Source organism: Pongo abelii, chromosome 19, assembly GCF_028885655.2.
Source record: "Pongo abelii isolate AG06213 chromosome 19, NHGRI_mPonAbe1-v2.0_pri, whole genome shotgun sequence".
NCBI lineage: Eukaryota > Metazoa > Chordata > Mammalia > Primates > Hominidae > Pongo > Pongo abelii.
Window position 1 is genome coordinate 9,564,852 of NC_072004.2, and position 17,170 is coordinate 9,582,021.

The 17,170-nt window shown below is 39.3% G+C and overlaps 1 protein-coding gene across 4 annotated transcripts in view; it reads left to right on the forward strand.

The window, feature by feature from the left end:
• CFAP52 (cilia and flagella associated protein 52) overlaps positions 1-17,170 on the forward strand; it is a 64,649-nt gene that overhangs the window by 29,523 nt on the left and 17,956 nt on the right. For all 4 annotated transcript variants that reach the window (XM_002827018.4, XM_054535425.2, XM_054535424.2 and 1 more), the window contains 2 exons: positions 5,880-5,980; positions 10,048-10,218. In XM_002827018.4, the coding sequence (XP_002827064.4) occupies positions 5,880-5,980; positions 10,048-10,218 (272 nt within the window). The remainder of the gene's footprint in view (positions 1-5,879; positions 5,981-10,047; positions 10,219-17,170) is intronic.

Genomic DNA, 17,170 nt, shown 5'->3' on the forward strand with positions numbered 1-17,170 from the left:
ACCCCATCTCTACAAAAAATATGAAAATCAGCTGGGCGTGGTGGAGCATGTCTGTAGTCTCAGCTACTCAGGAGGCTGGGGCAGAGGATGCGGTGAACTGAGATTAAGCCACTGCACTCTAGCCTGTGTGACAGAGTGAGACCCTGTCTCAATAAATAAATAAATAAATAAATAAATAAATATTGCTTTATGGTTAGAAAGGTAAAGAATTGGAATGGTTTAAAACTGACCTATTGGCCAGGTGTGGTGGCTCATGCCTGTAATCCCAGCACTTTGGGAAGCCGAGGTGGGCAGATCACTTGAGGTGAGGAGTTCAAGACCATCCTGGCCAACATGGTGAAACCCTGTCTCTACTAAAAATGCAAAAATTTGCCAGGTATGGTGGCGTGTGCCTGTAATCCCAGCTACTCGGAAGGCTGAGGCATGAGAATCACTTGAGTCTGGGAGGTGGAGGCTGCAGTAGCTGAGATCACGTTACTGCACTCCAGCCTGGGCAACAGAGTGAGACCCTGTCTCAAAAACAAAAACAAAAACCTTAAACTAAAATTGACCCATTAGGCATACAGTACTAAAACGAAGATGATGATGATGACATTGATAATAATAATAAAAGTACATGCTGTACATGTGTGAGGAAAACTATAAAACTGTGATAAAATAAATCAAATAGAACTAAATAGATATTTCTTTCTTTTGTTTTTTTGAGACAGAGTCTTTCTCTGTCGCCCAGGCTGGAGTGCAGCGGCGCAGTCTCAGCTCACTGCAAGCTCTGCCTCCCAGGTTCACGCCATTCTCCTGCCTCAGCCTCCTGAGTAGCTGGGACTACAGGTGCCCGCCACCACGCCCGGCTAATTTTTTTGTATTTTTAGTAGAGATGGGTTTTCACCATGTTAGCCAGGCTGGTCTCGATCTCCTGACCTCGTGATCCGCCTGCCTCGGCCTCCCAACATGCTGGGATTACAGGCGTGAGTCACCGCACCCGGTCCTAAGTAGATATTACATGTTCATGGATAGGAAGACTCTGTATTGTCACGATATGAGTTCTTAGTTTGAACTATAGATTTACTGCAATCCCAATAAACATCCCAGCAAGTTATTTTGTGTCTGTAGACAAACTGATTCTACAGTTTACACAGAGGGGCAAAAGACTCTGAGTAGAAAGCACAATATTGATACCTAACGTAGATGACGGGTTATGTAGATGATGTAGATGAAGGGTTGATGGGTGCAGCAAACCACTATGGCACATGTATACCTATGTAACAAACCTGCATGTTCTGCACATGTATCACAGAACTTAAAGTATAATTTTTTAAAAAAGAAAGCACAATATTGAAGAAGAACACAGTTGGAGGAGTGACACTACCAGATTTCAAGACTTACCATAAAACTACAGTAATCAAGACAGTGTAGTGTTGGTGAAAGAATAGGTAAATGGATCAATGGGACAGAATAGAGAGCCCAAACATGAATTCACATAAATATAGTCAACTGATCGTTGGTGAAGGAGCAAAGGAAATACAATGGAAAAAAAGATCGTCTTTTTAATAAATAATGCTAAACAACTGGAAAACCAAAAAATAAAAATAAAAATAAAAAAGCCTAGACACAGACCTTATACCTTTCACAAAAATTAACTCAAAATGGATTACAGACCTAAAACACAAAACAATAGAACTACTGAAAGATAAAATCCAGAAGACCTAAGATGTGGTGATAACTTTTAGCTATAATACCCATGAAAGAAAGAATTGAAAAGCTGGACTTTCTTAAAATCAAAAATTCTGCTCCATGAAAGACACTGTCAAGAGAATGAAAAATAAAGATACAGAGTGAGAGAAAATACTGGCAAAAGACATACCTGAACAAGGACTGTTACCCAAAATATACAGAGAACTTTTAAAACTCAACAGTAAGAAATGGGCCAGAGACCTTAACTGCCACCTCACCTAAAGAAGATATACAGATGGCGGCTGGGAGCAGTGGCTCACGCCTGTAATCCCAGCACTTTGGGAGGCTGAGGTGGGCAGATCACCTGAGGTCAGGAGTTTAAGACCAGCGGGGCCAACATGGTGAAACTCCGTCTCTACTAAAAATACAAAAGTTAGCCAAGTGTGGTGGTGTGAGCCTGTAATCCCAGCTACTAGGGAGGCTGAGGCAGGAGAATCACTTGAACCCAGGAGGCAGAAGTTGCAGTGAGCCGAGATCGCGCCATTGCACTCCACCCTGGGGGACACAGCAAGACTCTGTCTCAAAAAAACAAATAAAAAATAAAAAAAAAGAAGATATACAGATGGCAAGTAAGCATATGGAAAGATACTCTACATCTTATATCAGCCGGGAAATGTAATTAAAACAACAATGAGGCACCACTACATACCTTTTCAAATGGCCAAAATCCAGAACACTAACAACACCTAATATTGACAGAGATGGAGAACAGTAAGTACTATTGTTCATTGCTGATGGGAATGCAAAATAGTACGGCCACTTTGGAAGATAGTTTGGTGGTTTCTTGCAAAATTAAACTTACTCTTACCATGTAATCCAGCAATTGCACTCCTTGCTATTTACCCAAAGGAGCTGAAAACTTATGTTCACACAAGAACCTGCACACAGATGTTTATAGAAGCTTTATCCATAATTGCCAAAACTTGGAAGCAACCAAGATGTCCTCCAGGAAGTAAAAGGATACGTAAACTGTGATGCATCCAAACAATGGAATATTAATCAGTACTCAAAAGAAATGAGCTATAAAGTCAGGAAAAGACTTTATAGGAAAAGAAGGAAGCTGAGATGCACATTACTGAGTGGAAGATGCCAGTCTGAAAGACTGCGTACCATTTGATTGTAACTATATGACATTCTGGAAAAGGCAAAATTATGGAGACAATAAAAAGATCAGGCCGGGCGCGGTGGCTGACACCACTAATCCCAGCACTTTGTGGGGGGCTGAGGCGGGCAGATCATGAGGTCAAGAGATCAAGACCATCCTGGCCATCTCTACTAAAAATACAAAAATTAGCCAGGCGTGGTGGCACATGCCTGTAGTTCCAGCTACTTGGGAGGCTGAGGCAGGAGAATTGCTTCAACTCGGGAGGTGGAGGTTGCATTGAGCCAAGATCACGCCCCTGCACTTCAGCCTGGCGACAGAGTGAGACTCCATCTGAAAAAAAAAAAAAAAAAGATCAGTGCTTGCCATGGGTTAGTAGGGAGGGAGGGGTGAATGGGTAAAGCGCAGAGGATGTTTTGGGCAGTGAAACTATTCTGTATGACACTATAATGGTAAATAGCAAATAAATGTTGCTATTAATTTGTCCAAACCCAGAGAGTATACAACGCCAAGAGGGAACCCTAATGTACACAATGGATTTTGGGTGATAATGATGTGTCCTCTTAGGTTTATTAGCTGTCACACATCTACTCTGCTGGAAGATATTGATAATGGGAGAGGCTCTTTAACTGTGGGGGAAAGAAGTATTGGGGAAATCTCAAATACTTGTATCTTCTGTTTAATTTTGCTGCAAACCTAAAACTGCTCTAAAAAATAGCCTAGTAAAAACAAAAATAGGCCAGGCAAGGTGGCTTATGCCTGTAATCTTAGCACTTTGGGAGGCCAAGGCAGGCGGATCACTTGAGGCTGGAGTTTGAGGCCAGCCTGGGCAGCATAGAAAGACCCTATCTCTATGAAAAGTTTTTAAAAATTAGCTGGCGTGGTGGCATGCATCTATAGTCCTGGCTACTGGGGAGGCTGAGGCAGGAGAATTGCTTCATCCCAGGAGTTCGTGGTTACAGTGAGCTGTGGTTGTGCCACTGCACTCCAGCCTGGGTGGCAGAGACCCTGTTTCCAAAATACACACACACACACACACACACACACACACACACGCATACACATACACACACACGAACAAGCAAACAAAAAAATGGTATGTGTTCAATAAATGCTGATGTGTCAGACGTGGTGCAAAACCCCTCCCTTAAATGATCGCATTCGATCCTTATAAACGCCTAATGAGATAGGAACCATTTTCATCCCTGCTTTACAGATGAGAACACTGAGGCTCATACCATTGGAGATCTCCTGGCTTGCAAGTAGTGGAGCTGAGATTTCAACCCAGGCCGACTTGCTCCAGAACCTGTGCACTTGAATGATGTCATCTATAGTTTTAGAAAGTTTATTTAGAAATCACACATATGTAGCTTCGAGGCGCTGTTGAACTCTTTACCGCTTGCATCCCCAAGTCCTCAAATAAATGCTAAAAAATTCACTCCATGTTTTATCTCCTCATAGGCTGAGCCTTCATCCTGTTGTCCTGCTAAGGCACTTAGGAAGTTATGGGTGAGGAGTGGAAGCTGGGGAGCATATAATTCTGGTCCTCGCCTTCACATTCTTGAGCCTTGGTTCCTCTTCTCAATCATAAAATGTCTTTTGAGCCACAACAGGCTAAATTCAGTGTAAAGTAACTTGAAAGGGCATGATATTTGTTTTATAATATTCAAAATTCATTAAGACACAAACCTATACAGTCACTAGCTATATTGAATGTTTTAAAATCAAATGTCGTGGCCGGGCATGGTGGCTCACATCTGTAATCCCATCACTTTGGGAGGCCGAGGCAGGAGAATCACTTCAGGTGAGGAGTTCGAGACCAGCCTGGCCAACATGGCACAACTCCGTCTCTATTGAAAATACAAAAATTAGCCGGGCATGATGGCGCATGTCTGTAATCCCAGCTTACTCGGGTGGCTGAGTCATGAGAATCACTCGAACCCAGGAGGCGGTGGTTGCAGTGAGCCAAGATCATGCCACTGCATGATCAGACAGAGAGAGACTGTCTCAAAATAATAATAATAATAAATAAAATGTTGCTCATGCACATTTTAAAATTAGAACTTCATAGTGGATATTACAAAACAACCATCATACATTGTCACACTTTTTTTCTTTGGGGTGAGTGGTGGGGGACACCCCAACCTTTGAAGGATACTTTAAATTTTAAATATATTTCCCACTATTGGTAAGATTATGTACTGTATGTTGTAGTTCAGATAATGTAGTCATCAAACAATAAGAAGTCTTTTGTGCTTTCTTGGGATGTTAAATATGGTTGCTTTGCATTATAAGAATTAAGTTCTGGTGAAAACAGTGGCAGCTGAGGGACTAACATTGCTGAGGCTGTGTTTATACCTTCTAATCTTGACTGCATTTGAGTGGATGTAAAGGTGTTATTTTATTTATTTTGAGATGGAGAAGTTTCACTCTTGTTGCCCAGGCTGGAGTGCAATGGCGCAATCTTGGCTCACTGCAACCTCCGCCTCCCAGGTTCAAGCAATTCTCCTGCCTCAGCCTCCCGAGTAGCTGGGATTACAGGCACCCACCACCATGCCCAGCTAATTTTTTGTTATTTGTAGTAGAGACAGGGTTTCACTATGTTGGCCGGGCTGGTCTCGAACTCCTGACCTCAGGCGATCCACCCACCTTGGCCTCTCAACGTGCTGGGACTAATTTTTTAAATATTCAAAATGCGCTGGTGGGTTTAGGGAGGAAGGATGGTGAATCCTGTTTGCATCTTGCAGGCCCAGGAGGGTTACTTCCTGGCAAGTGAGCTCATTGTTGGCATTGAATCCCCTTGGGGGTGCATCGTGAGCAGAACCTTCATGAACATCCTCCAGGCAATGTGTGCAGCACTGGCATGACTTTGGCCATCTTTAATTCATCTTTCATTCAGCCTTTTTCTTTTTTTTATTAACATTTAAAAATGTTTTTATTTCCATAGGTTTTTGGGGAACAGGTGGTATTTGGTTACATGAGTATGTTCTTTAGTGGTGATTTGTGAGATTTTCATGCTTTTTCTTAACACTGTTTCTCCCCCTAGGGAGTGTCAGCTATCAGGTGCCTGAAGATGGGGGGTTTGTTGGTGGGCTCTGGAGCCGGACTGCTGGTCTTCTGTAAAAGCCCTAGCTACAAACCCATCAAGTAAGTTCTGGGCCTCACAGAGTGGGGCTGGGTAGACACCCACTAAAGGGAGATTTGCTTAAAGCCAGCAACTCGATGACATTGGCAAAGTGATATTTGGTTAAAAAATTTCATCTTGCTGTTAGAATGAGTAGTTGGAATCACAACAGATGGTGGCTTCTTTGCCAATGAAAAGACAAAAGCTTATGTTGAATCAAACCAAAGTAGTCCACTATTACCCAGAGGGACACTTCCCATTTAATGAATACATAAGTTTGTATTTAGCTATTGCATTGAGCCATGACGAAAGGAATGGGATGTTATAAACTTATCCAACAAATAACCCCCAATGTTAAATGTTCAAAATTGGTTAACTCAATGAAATTTATTATGCAATGGGTACCTATTATGTGCAAAGCATTGTGTTAATCATGCATTTGAATACAATTTATAATAGAAATAGCCAACATTCACCAGCCATTTCTATATGCCAGATACTCTGCTATGTATGTTTCTTGGCTCATTTCATTAAAATAAAATGAAACAAAACCTTATTTATTGCCATAACAAGGTGCTTATTCAGCACCTCCTCCAACCAAACCAATGTATTAGGTGCTATTAATAAAATAAAGAAAAATAAGCTATGGTCTTTGTCCTCCCAGAACTTACAGACTAGTTTGGGGCTAAGGTATGTACACACGAAAGAAGTCACTACCAGAGAAGATAGGATATTAGCACATGGTCCAGATAAAGTAAAATATATTATGAATATTATAGAGATCAGAGACGAGGATGACCTTCTTGGGATGGAAAGATCAGGGAGGACGGTTCACAGAGGGATGGGCTTAAACAAAAACCAGATACTCCACACATGTGCTGTATGGCCTCTGCTACCTCCCAGGAAGCCAGGGGTAGTTGCACACACGTTGTAGAAATGAGCACCAGCTGTCTTCATTCCAAGAAATCTGTGTTGAACACTCACAGTGTACCAGGCATCATTCTAGGTGCTTAGGATATCTCAGTGAATAAAACAAAAAAGATGAAAAAAAAATCCCTGCCCTCATGGAGCTTACATTCTAGCAGGAAGGAAAAGGCGATATATAAGAAACAAAATAAACAAGGAAAGTACATAGTATTAAAGGGTGATAAGTACAATGGAGAAAAATGAAGTAGGATGTACAGTAAGGGGATTATGGTTTGAATAGAAGCAGGGAGGCCAGGTGCAGTGGCTCACGCCTGCAATCCCAGCACTTTGGGAGGTCGAGGCAAGTGCATCACTTGAGCCCAGGAATTCCAGACCAGCCTGGGCAACACAGTGAAATCTCATCTCTACAAAAAATACAAAAATTAGCCAGATGTGGTGGCACGCATCTGTAGTCCCAGCTACTCAGGAGGCTGAAGCGGGAGGATCGACTGAGGTTGATCAATCAGCCTCAAGGTTGAGGCTGGAGTGAGCCATGATCACGGCACTGCACTCAGCCTGGGCGACAGAGGGAGACCTTGTCTAAATTTTTTTTTATTATAAAAAAGCAGTGTATATATTGCCATTTTAAATTCAATGGTCAAGGTAGGGCTTATTGAGAATGGTTTGGACCAGTTTCATGCCTGTATGAAGGGGGATGAGGGAGGGAGGAGACTTTAGAACAATATTGGAAGCCTTCCAGGTTATTATACATGCTCAAGTTTGAAAGCCACAGCCCCAGAGAATGCTGGGAGCAGAATTTCATTGGGAGCCTGGTGTCTGGACAACCTCATGGAATAGACACTTATAAAACCTGGAATCTGATTTCTGGAGAGAGAGAGAGAGAGAGAGAGAGAGAGAGAGAGAGATAGAGAGATAGAGAGAGATCCTCTCTTAATTTACAACCGAACCTGAATCCTAATACAGGTGAGATGGGGAAGAGGAATGATGAGAAGCTTAACCTTAAGATAGCAAAAACCAGGAAAGGAAAGAAATAACATCCAAGTATTATCAATAATACAAGATGCAAGAAATAAAATCAAGCAAAAAAAACTATATTGGGTTGTCTCTGGATGTATGAAGTGAATATAGAAAATTAACCCTCTAATTTTTTAACCCCTCATTTTTAATGTGCATATGATCCTGTTATGATGAAGATAAACTCCAAGTAATTATTACAAGGTTTGTGCTATCACTGTTTCCAAAATAACCCTGTGTGACAGTGCAGACTTAAATCAGATGCAGTGATTTCCACCTCCTGAGCTTTTTGTAGATTGAAAAGGCAGCTCACATGAGAAGTCATGGAGACTAGAAAGGGAAGATGTATGATCAAAACAGACAGCTCCAGTGCCAAGATCTGTCCTTTCCCCATATTTTTTTTTTTTTTGAGATGGAGTCTCGCTCTGTCACCCAGGCTGGAGTGCAGTGGTGCAATCTCAGCTCACTGCAACCTCCGCCTCCCGGGTTCAAGAGATTCTCCTGCCTCAGCCTTCAGCCTCCCAAGTAGCTGGGATTACAGGTGCCCGCCACCACACCCAGCTATTTTTTTTTGTATTTTTAGTAGAGATGGGGTTTCACCATGTTGGCCAGGCTGGTCTCAAACTCCTGACCTCAGGTGATCCACCCACCTTGGCCTCCCAAAGTGCTAGGATTACAGGTGTGAGCCACCCTGCCCAGCCTGTTCTTCCCCTTTTATCCCTAGGCTTCATTTTGTCTTCTGAAGGTCCCAGATGCCAATAGCCAGTATTTCTTGGTTGTCATCTGTGGCCTGGCATACCTTACCTTCACTGCAACCCCTGTAAAGGAGAAATTATTCTGTAGTTGAGTAAACTGAGGCCAGAGGCTTCTGACAACTTGTCTAGAGTCACAGACCTCTAGTTAGCGCAGGAACTGAGATTTAACTTGTCATTTGCCTTTCTTCATTAACTGTTCTGTGTCGCACCAATAAACCTCTAAAACGCTGTATTTCCCTTGCTGGCTTCTTGCACAAGAACCTGCATTGAATTCTTCATTGTACAAACTAAACTAGTTACAGAGAGAGGCTGTATCCTAGGGCCTCATTCATGTATATACTTTTTTTTTTAAGTTCATACTCATTATAAAGGGAAGAGGGAGAAATCTGAAATGCAGAAGAGGAAAAGCTAACTCCTAAAGGTTATGGCAAAGACAACCCCTAGTGTTTCTTTTTTTTTTTCATTTTTTCTTTTTGAGACAGAGTCTCACTCTGTTATGCAAGATGGAAGGCAGGGATGAGATTGTGACTCACTGCAGCCTCCAACTCTTGGGCTCAAGTGACTCCCAAGTAGCTGGGACTATAGGTGCGCACCACCACAGCTGGCTAATTTATTTTATTTTATTTTTTATTTTTAGAGACAGGGTCTTGCCATGTTGCCCAGGCTAGTCTCAAACTCCTGGCCTCAAGTGGTCCTCCTTGCCTAGGCCGTCCAAAGTGCTGGAATTACAGGCATGAACCACTGTACAAGCTCTGAAATGATTTTACTTATAAATAAAATTTTGTATTCTAATTTTTTACTTAATGCAAGCATCATAAACATTTTCAGTATTATGATGTAATCTTTTTATTATGGTAACATATATACATACTACATAATCTTTTAAACGTTTTTTGGGCAAATATTCTATGAAGCTGATGTTCCATAGATCATTTAACTATTCCATCACAACTGGATATTTAGGTTGTTTCCAACCTTTTACTCTTTCAGATAGGGTTATCATAGCATCCTTTGACGTAAAGCATCTTCCCCGATTTTAGGATTATTTTTCAGAAGTGGAACTAATAAAGGGGTTAGTTGCTGTGGTCATTTGTACCCATATGCCTGCCTGGAATATTCCCTCTACCCAAATCCTGCTTGCGTTGCACAACCAATGTCAAAACGTTATCTCACTGAAGAAGCTTCCCTGACTACTTTAACTTATGCTGACCTCTGGCTTTGCTGTTCGTGGGTACACCAACTTGTGAGTAACTCCTGCCTTTTCAACTGCGTCACTTCTGTGAGGGCGTGTCCGAAATTACATGCCTGATTTGTATCCTCTGCCATGCTTCACATGATTCTTAACTACTTACTGGTTGAGTGAATCTACTTTACTTTTGTGCTTCTCCCTAAAGGAAGATTCAGTTACAAGGCAGCATCACTTCCATCACACTTCGAGGAGAAGGACACCAGTTTTTCGTAGGAACAGAAGAATCGCACATTTTTCAAGTCAGCTTCACGGATTTCAAAGAGACGCTCATAGCGACTTGTCACTTTGATGCTGTCGAGGATATTGTCTTTCCATTGTGAGTAGAAGAGAAAAAGAATGTGAAGATTCAATGCAGTGTGCAAGGGCATTTAATTTTATGAATGCATTTTCAATATCAATGGACATATTTATGATTTTTTCCTCTTAAATTTTTCTAATGTGGTGAATTATTTTAAGAGACTTTCCATTGTCTTTGCCATGCAATTATATTAGCTTTCCAATTCAAATTTGAGTTTCTTTAGAATATTGACTTTTCTAATAAACCCCTCATGGAAAGGGTAAGTACCTGACAAAACCTTTCTGTTTTCTTAATCCCATCCGGAGAAAGCTTAGTACAGACAGTCCCTGACTTATGATTTTTTAATTTTATGATGGCGTAAAAGCAAAGTGTATGCAGTAGAAACTATACTTCAAGTACACATACAACTATTTTGTTTTTCCCTTTCAGTACAGTATTCAATAAATTACATGAGATATTCAACACTTTATTATAAAATGGGATTTGTGTTAGATGATTTTGCCCAGCTATAGGCTAATGGATGTGTTCTGGGTATGTTTAAGGTAGGCTGGGCTAAGCTAGGCTGTTCAGTAGGTTAAGTGTATTAAATGCATTTTTGACTTAGGATATTTTCAATTACATTGGGTTTATCAGGCATATAGCCCCATCTTAAGACAAGAAGTATCTGTGGTACCTGTTTTCAAACTTCTTTCCTGTCATTTGTACCTCTTGAGGTCTTCTAGATTTCGCAGGCTTCAGGGTGGTGGGCATTACGAGGGCTTCTGAATCTAGTTGCTGTATTTCTTGGTAAATCTCGCCCAGCACAAGTAAAACAAATAACTACCAGCAGTTTTGATATCAAAAGGAGCTTCAGTCAGATGTTCTGGTATTTGATTTTGTAACACATTTTGTCTTTGGTGAGATTCATTTCATGAAGTTGGTCAGTTTTTTGCTCTGAACTTCCTCAGTACTTAGCTTAATTTATAATACTCAACTTTCAGCAAGACTTATATTCAGACCTCAGTTTTTGTTTTGTTTTGTTTTTTGTTTTTTGGGGGTTTTTTTTGTTTGTTTGTTTGTTTGTTTTTGAGGCGGAGTCTTGCTCTCTCACCCAGGCTGGAGTGCAGTGGTGGGATTTCGACTCACTGTAACCTCTGCCTCCTCGATTCAAGCGATTCTCCTGCCTCAGCCTCCTGAGTAGCTAGGATTACAGGCATGCGCCACCACGCCCGGCTAATTTTTTATATTTTTGGTAGAGATGGGGTTTCACCTTGTTGGTCAGGCTGGTCTTGAACTCCCAACTTCAAGTGATCCACCCACCTCAGCCTCCCAAGGTGCTGGGATTACAGGCATGAGCCACTGCGCCCAGCCTCAGACCTCAGTTTTTGAGATCTTCAGCTGTAGTTTCGGTTCCCTGAATCCCTGTGATTAGGTCTTTCCATGTTATTTCCAACAGTGAAAATGGCTGCTGCTTTCCCACTAGGTGAATCTTTATTTGCAAGTTGGTCATTTTCTTTTGGTCTCACCTTTTCCCCTCTTTTTTTTATAAGCAGTTTAGTAGAATTAATCTGTAAAACTCTTTGGCCCTGGTGCTTTTTTTAAGGGTAGATTTTAAACTATCTTTTCAATTGTTATATAGTTATTGATCTGTTTGGGTTTTGCATCTCTTTCTTTTCCTTTTCCTTTTCTTTTTCTTTTCTTTCTTTCTTTCTTTCTTTTTTTTTTTTTTTTTTTTTGAAACTGAGTCTCACTCTGTTGCCATGCTGGAGTGCAGTGGCACGATCTTGGCTCACTGCAACTTCTGCCTCCCAGGTTCAAGCAATTCTCCTGCCTCAGCCTCCCGGGTAGCTGGGATTACAGGCTGTGCCACCATGCCCAGCTAATTTTTATATTTTTAGTAGAGATGGGATTTCATTATGTTGGCCAGGCTGGTCGCGAGCTCCTGACCGCAGATGATCCACCCGCCTTGGCCTCCCAAAGTGCTGGGATTGGGATTACAGGCATGAGCCACCACGCCTGGCCTCTCAAAATATTTCTCTTGCCATCAATTTTACTTAGTTTGATATTAAGATTACCACATCTTCATTCTTTTAAAATAACATTTACTAATTAGGAATTTTTGCTATAATGTAATAAATGAATTCATTTATTATAAAAATTCATTTATTTATAAAAAAATTCATTTATTTATAAAAAATAAGGACTTCTGGGAAAAATTGAATTAGGCCAGGATTTCTCAACCTCCGCACTATTGACATTTTGAGTTAGATAACTTGATATTGTGGATGCTACTCTGTGCGTTAAAGGATGTTTGGCAGCATCCCTGGGCTCTACCCATCAGATGCGAGTAGTAGCTCCTTCCCTGCAATTATGACAACTAAAAAATGTCCCCAGACCTTGCCAAACTTCCCCTGGTGGCAAAATTACCCCTAGCTGAGAATCACTGGGGTTAGGCCAGACCTGTTAATACTGATGCAATTTTGTAATCAGAGCACTAACAAACCAGTCACAATTTTAATAAACTATTAGCACAGTTAGAAAGAGTTTATTAAATTCCTAATAAGAAAGAAATACTGCAGTAGATATAGGACTTCACCTTTTAATAAGTAAGGGTAACTTTCTAAAAGGAGATTTAAGAAGACTTGAGGCTGCTGAGTTGTAAATATGAACTAAACTAAGAGGAAGAACATAGAATAAATGTATGGTACTGCATTCTTCATTTACTTGCTAATTTAGTTGTGTTAATGTTCTTTGTTTTCAATTGCTATTACTTTATATACCAAAGCATTATTATACTGAGATAAATCATGCATGAACCAATGAAACTTGTGTAATATTCTGTTAGGTTGGTGCAAAAATAATTGCGGTTTTACCAATTGCATATGAGCTAATATTCATTATAGAGATGTGCATTGCAGCAAAAGAGAGTGTATTGTCTTTTTTCAACTCTTTATTTTCAACCTATTAGTGTTTAGTTTTAGGTAAGTCTTAGTTTTTTAACAGATTTAATTCATTCATACTTATTACTATCTGATAAGTTTATATATTTTTCTGTTTAACATGTTTACTCTTTTTGTCTTTTCTTTTAGCCGTCATGTTTTATTTGGTTCTGTTTTAACCTTTGCTGCGTACAACTTGGAAACTATCTACTTTATTTGTATTCATTTAGTGGTTACCCATGAATTGTTCTTTTTTCTTTTCTTTTTTTTTTTTTTTTTTAAGGAGATAAGGTCTTCCTCTGTCACCCAGGCTAGAGCACAGTGACTCAATCACAGCTCACTGCAACCTAGAACTCCTGGGGTTAAGCAATCCTCCTGCCTTAACCTCTGGAGTAGCTGGGATGCAGGCATGTACCACCATGCCCAGCTAATTAAAACAAAAAAAAATTCTTTTTTTTTTTTTTCAGAAACAGGGTCTCACTATGTTGCCCAAGCTGGTTTTCAACTGCTGTCCTCAAGCAATCCTCCTACCTTGGCCTCCCAGAGCACAGGCCTCTCAGATTATAGGCATGAGCCACTGCAGTCAACCTCTAAATTTTTAATATACATATTTAAATATAGTTTTTCATCAAAGACTACAGTTAACCAATGTTTGTATCTAATCTGCCAAAAAGGCAAGAGTCTCAGCATATTTTTATTTTCACCTTTCCTCCACCATGTCCTATGTTGAAATTATTTGGAATTCTAGATCTTTGCTTTTATCAGTCTCTCTCTTTTTAACATATCAATCCCCTTAGATTCTTTTTTTTTTTTAATTCTTTCAGAAACAATCTATATACAGAAAATATGGTCTCAGCCAGGTGCAGTGGCTCTTGCCTATAATCACAACACTTTGGGAGACTGAGGTGGGAGGATAACTAAAGCCCAGGAGTTTGAGACTAGCTGGGCAAGATGGTGAGACACCCCTTCCTCATCTTCACAAAACTAACTAAATAAACTGGACATGTTGGTGGCACTGCCTCTAGTCCCAGCTACTCGGGAGGCTAAGGTGGGAGGAAGTTTGAGGCTACCATGAGCTACAATCACACCAGTGCACGCCAGCCTGGGTGACAGAGTAAGACCCTGTTTCTATTAAAAAAAAAAAAAAAAGAAGAAGAAGAAGATGATGATGATGAGAAGAAAAAAGAAAAAAAGAAAATTTGGTCCCTGCTTACCTGAAAATATGTTTGTTTTACCCTCAGACTTGAATAACAGTTTGGTGCAGTATAAAAAGAATTTTAATGGAGTTCGTATTGAAGTGTAACATATATGCAAAATACATAAATCATAAATAAGCACCTCAGTGACTTATCACACCTATATGACTACCACCCTGGGAAAGCAATAGAACATTTTTATCATCCCCCAAACACCCCTTCCAATCACAACCCTCACCCTCCTACTTACTACCTGAACTAGTCTCATAGATTAGTTTTACCTGCTTTTGAACTTTATGTAAATAGAATATTTCAATATGTACTTTGGAGATCTTTTTTCTTCTCTGTGGAAGCTTTTAATATAGTTAGTGTCATACAGATCTTCTTCTCCTTATTGATTTTTAGTCCACTTGTATTATCAGTTACTGAGAAAAATGTTAAGGTCTCAAGCAATGAATGTAGAGTTCCACCTTTATTTCTCACAGTTTTTGTTTTGCATATCTTAAAGCTCTGTTATTAGGTGCTGTTAATTATTTGTTATATTTTTTGCTGTATTGACATTTTTATTAAAGTCTTCCTCTTTGTCTCTAGTAATTCTCTTTGATTTGAAGTAACTTTGTATAATTTTAATGTACTCATTACAGCTTTCTTATGCTTACTCTTAGCATGATATATCTTTTTTTAACCCTTTTATTTTTCCATGTGTCTTTATGTTTAAAGTACATCTCTTGAAACAGCATATACTTGGTTTTTACTTCTCTATCCATTCTGATAATCTCTGCTTTTATTTGGAATGTTTAATCCATTTACATTTAATATAATCTTTCATATGTTTGTATTAAATCTTTATACAAACTCCATCAAACTCCATCAATACAATATTATAATTTTTGCTTTAAAGAGTCATAAACATTTTCAAGAAATTAAGAGAAGAAAAAATTTAAAATGTCTTGTGTGCTTACTTATATATTTGACTATTTCTGATGGTCTTCATTCTTTTTTATATATCTAAGTTGCCATCTGTTACCTTTTCCCTCTCTAAAGAACTTTGCTTAGCATTTTTTTCTTTCTTTTTTTTTTTTTAAAGAGACAGGGTTTCACTCTGTTGCCCAGGATGGAGTGAAGTGTCTATTCACAGGCATGATCATAGCACACTGCAGCCTAAACATCTTGTCTCAAGTGATCCTCCTGCCTCAGCCTCTTGAGTAGCTGGGACTACAGGTGCATGCCATTTTGCCTGGTTCATTTAACATCTTTTTAAAAGTATAAGCCTCTACTGAATAATTATCTCAGTTTTTATTTATCTGGAAACATTTTTTTAGCCTTTATTTTTGAAGAAAGTTTCACTGGTTAGATAATTCTTGCCCGATTATTTTCTATTTATTCATTAGTTTGAATACATCATTCCAGACTTTCTAATGAGAAGTCATTCTGTATTCTTATGATTTTCTTCTTCATAATATGTCATTTTTCTGTTTATATTTCGATATTTTTTCCTTGCTTTTGTCTTTCATCAGTTTGACTGTGATTTGTCTTTCTCTTTGTGTTTATCCTTTCTTAGCATTTGTTAAACTTTTTGAATCTATAAGCTGATATTTTCCACCAAATTGAGAAGTTTTTCAGCCATTGTTCCTTAAGAATTTTCACCTTTTCTCACTTCTGTTCCCCTGAGATTCGAATTATCTGTGTTTAGTAATTTGAGATTTTCCCACAGATCTTTAGGCTGTTCATTTTTCTTCAATTTTATCTTTTTAAAATTATGTAATCTCTATTAAATCTACCTTCCAGTTTACAGTTTTTTTTACCATCTCCAATCTGTCATTGAGTCCACCTAGTAAATTTGTTTTAGTTATTATACTTCTTACCTATAGAAGAATATATAATTGCTACAAGGTATATAATTATAATATTACATATGTAGTTTCTAGTTCTCTGTTCAGATTACCTATCTGTTCACTTATTGATGTGATAGTTTCCTTTAATATTTTGAACATATTTTTAAATAGCTGCTTTAAAGTTTTTGTCTGCTAATCTAGTACCTAGGTCTACTTGGAATCAGTTGCTTCTGACTCTGCCTTTTTTCTGAGTCATATTTTCCTATTTCTTTGCATGTTTGATAATTTTTTGTTGTTGTTGAAAACTCAGTATTATATAGAATACACTATGGCAACTCTGTTCTCTGAGGACTGTTGGCATGGACTCAAACTGCAAATTTTGCCTCCCCATAGTGTGCATCAGCTGTTATTCTCATGACTTCCCACTGCTGCTTTTTTAGCCTGGCCTTGGGTTCTTCTGTGTGCTTGCATTATTTGGCAGTCAACCAATGGTTTATGCAGAGATGAAGCTCATCCTTTCCATGATTTCCTTTCTTTTAGTGACTTCTCCCTATTTTCCAAATATTCTGTTAACCTCAAGCTCTGACACTTGAAGCCTGCGAGGTTCAGCTTCCTGCCATCCAAGCTGAGCTCAGTTGGGGAATGTATTTACTTAAAAAGGCAAGCAAACAAAAAACAAACAAACAAAAAACCTCTCAGATTGACCCCATGTAGCTGTCTTTAGCAGTAGAATCCTTAAAAAAAAATCAATTAAAAAAAACAAACAAACAGTAGAATCCTCCCTGGTCTCTGCCTGCTGGTTCTTCCTCTTGGTATTCCCTCCATACATGTATAATTTAGCTACCTAACAGAGATTTGGGCAGTGTTTATAACGAGAATTTACATCTTATTCTTGTGGTTTTCTTGTCACTAGGATATTCCCCCTTTAAATTCCAGCTGATTTTCTAGCCCTCAACTCTGATCTCTAGCACTGTTAGCTGGTGACGCTATGGTTTTTCTGCCACCTTTTTCTACAGCTACC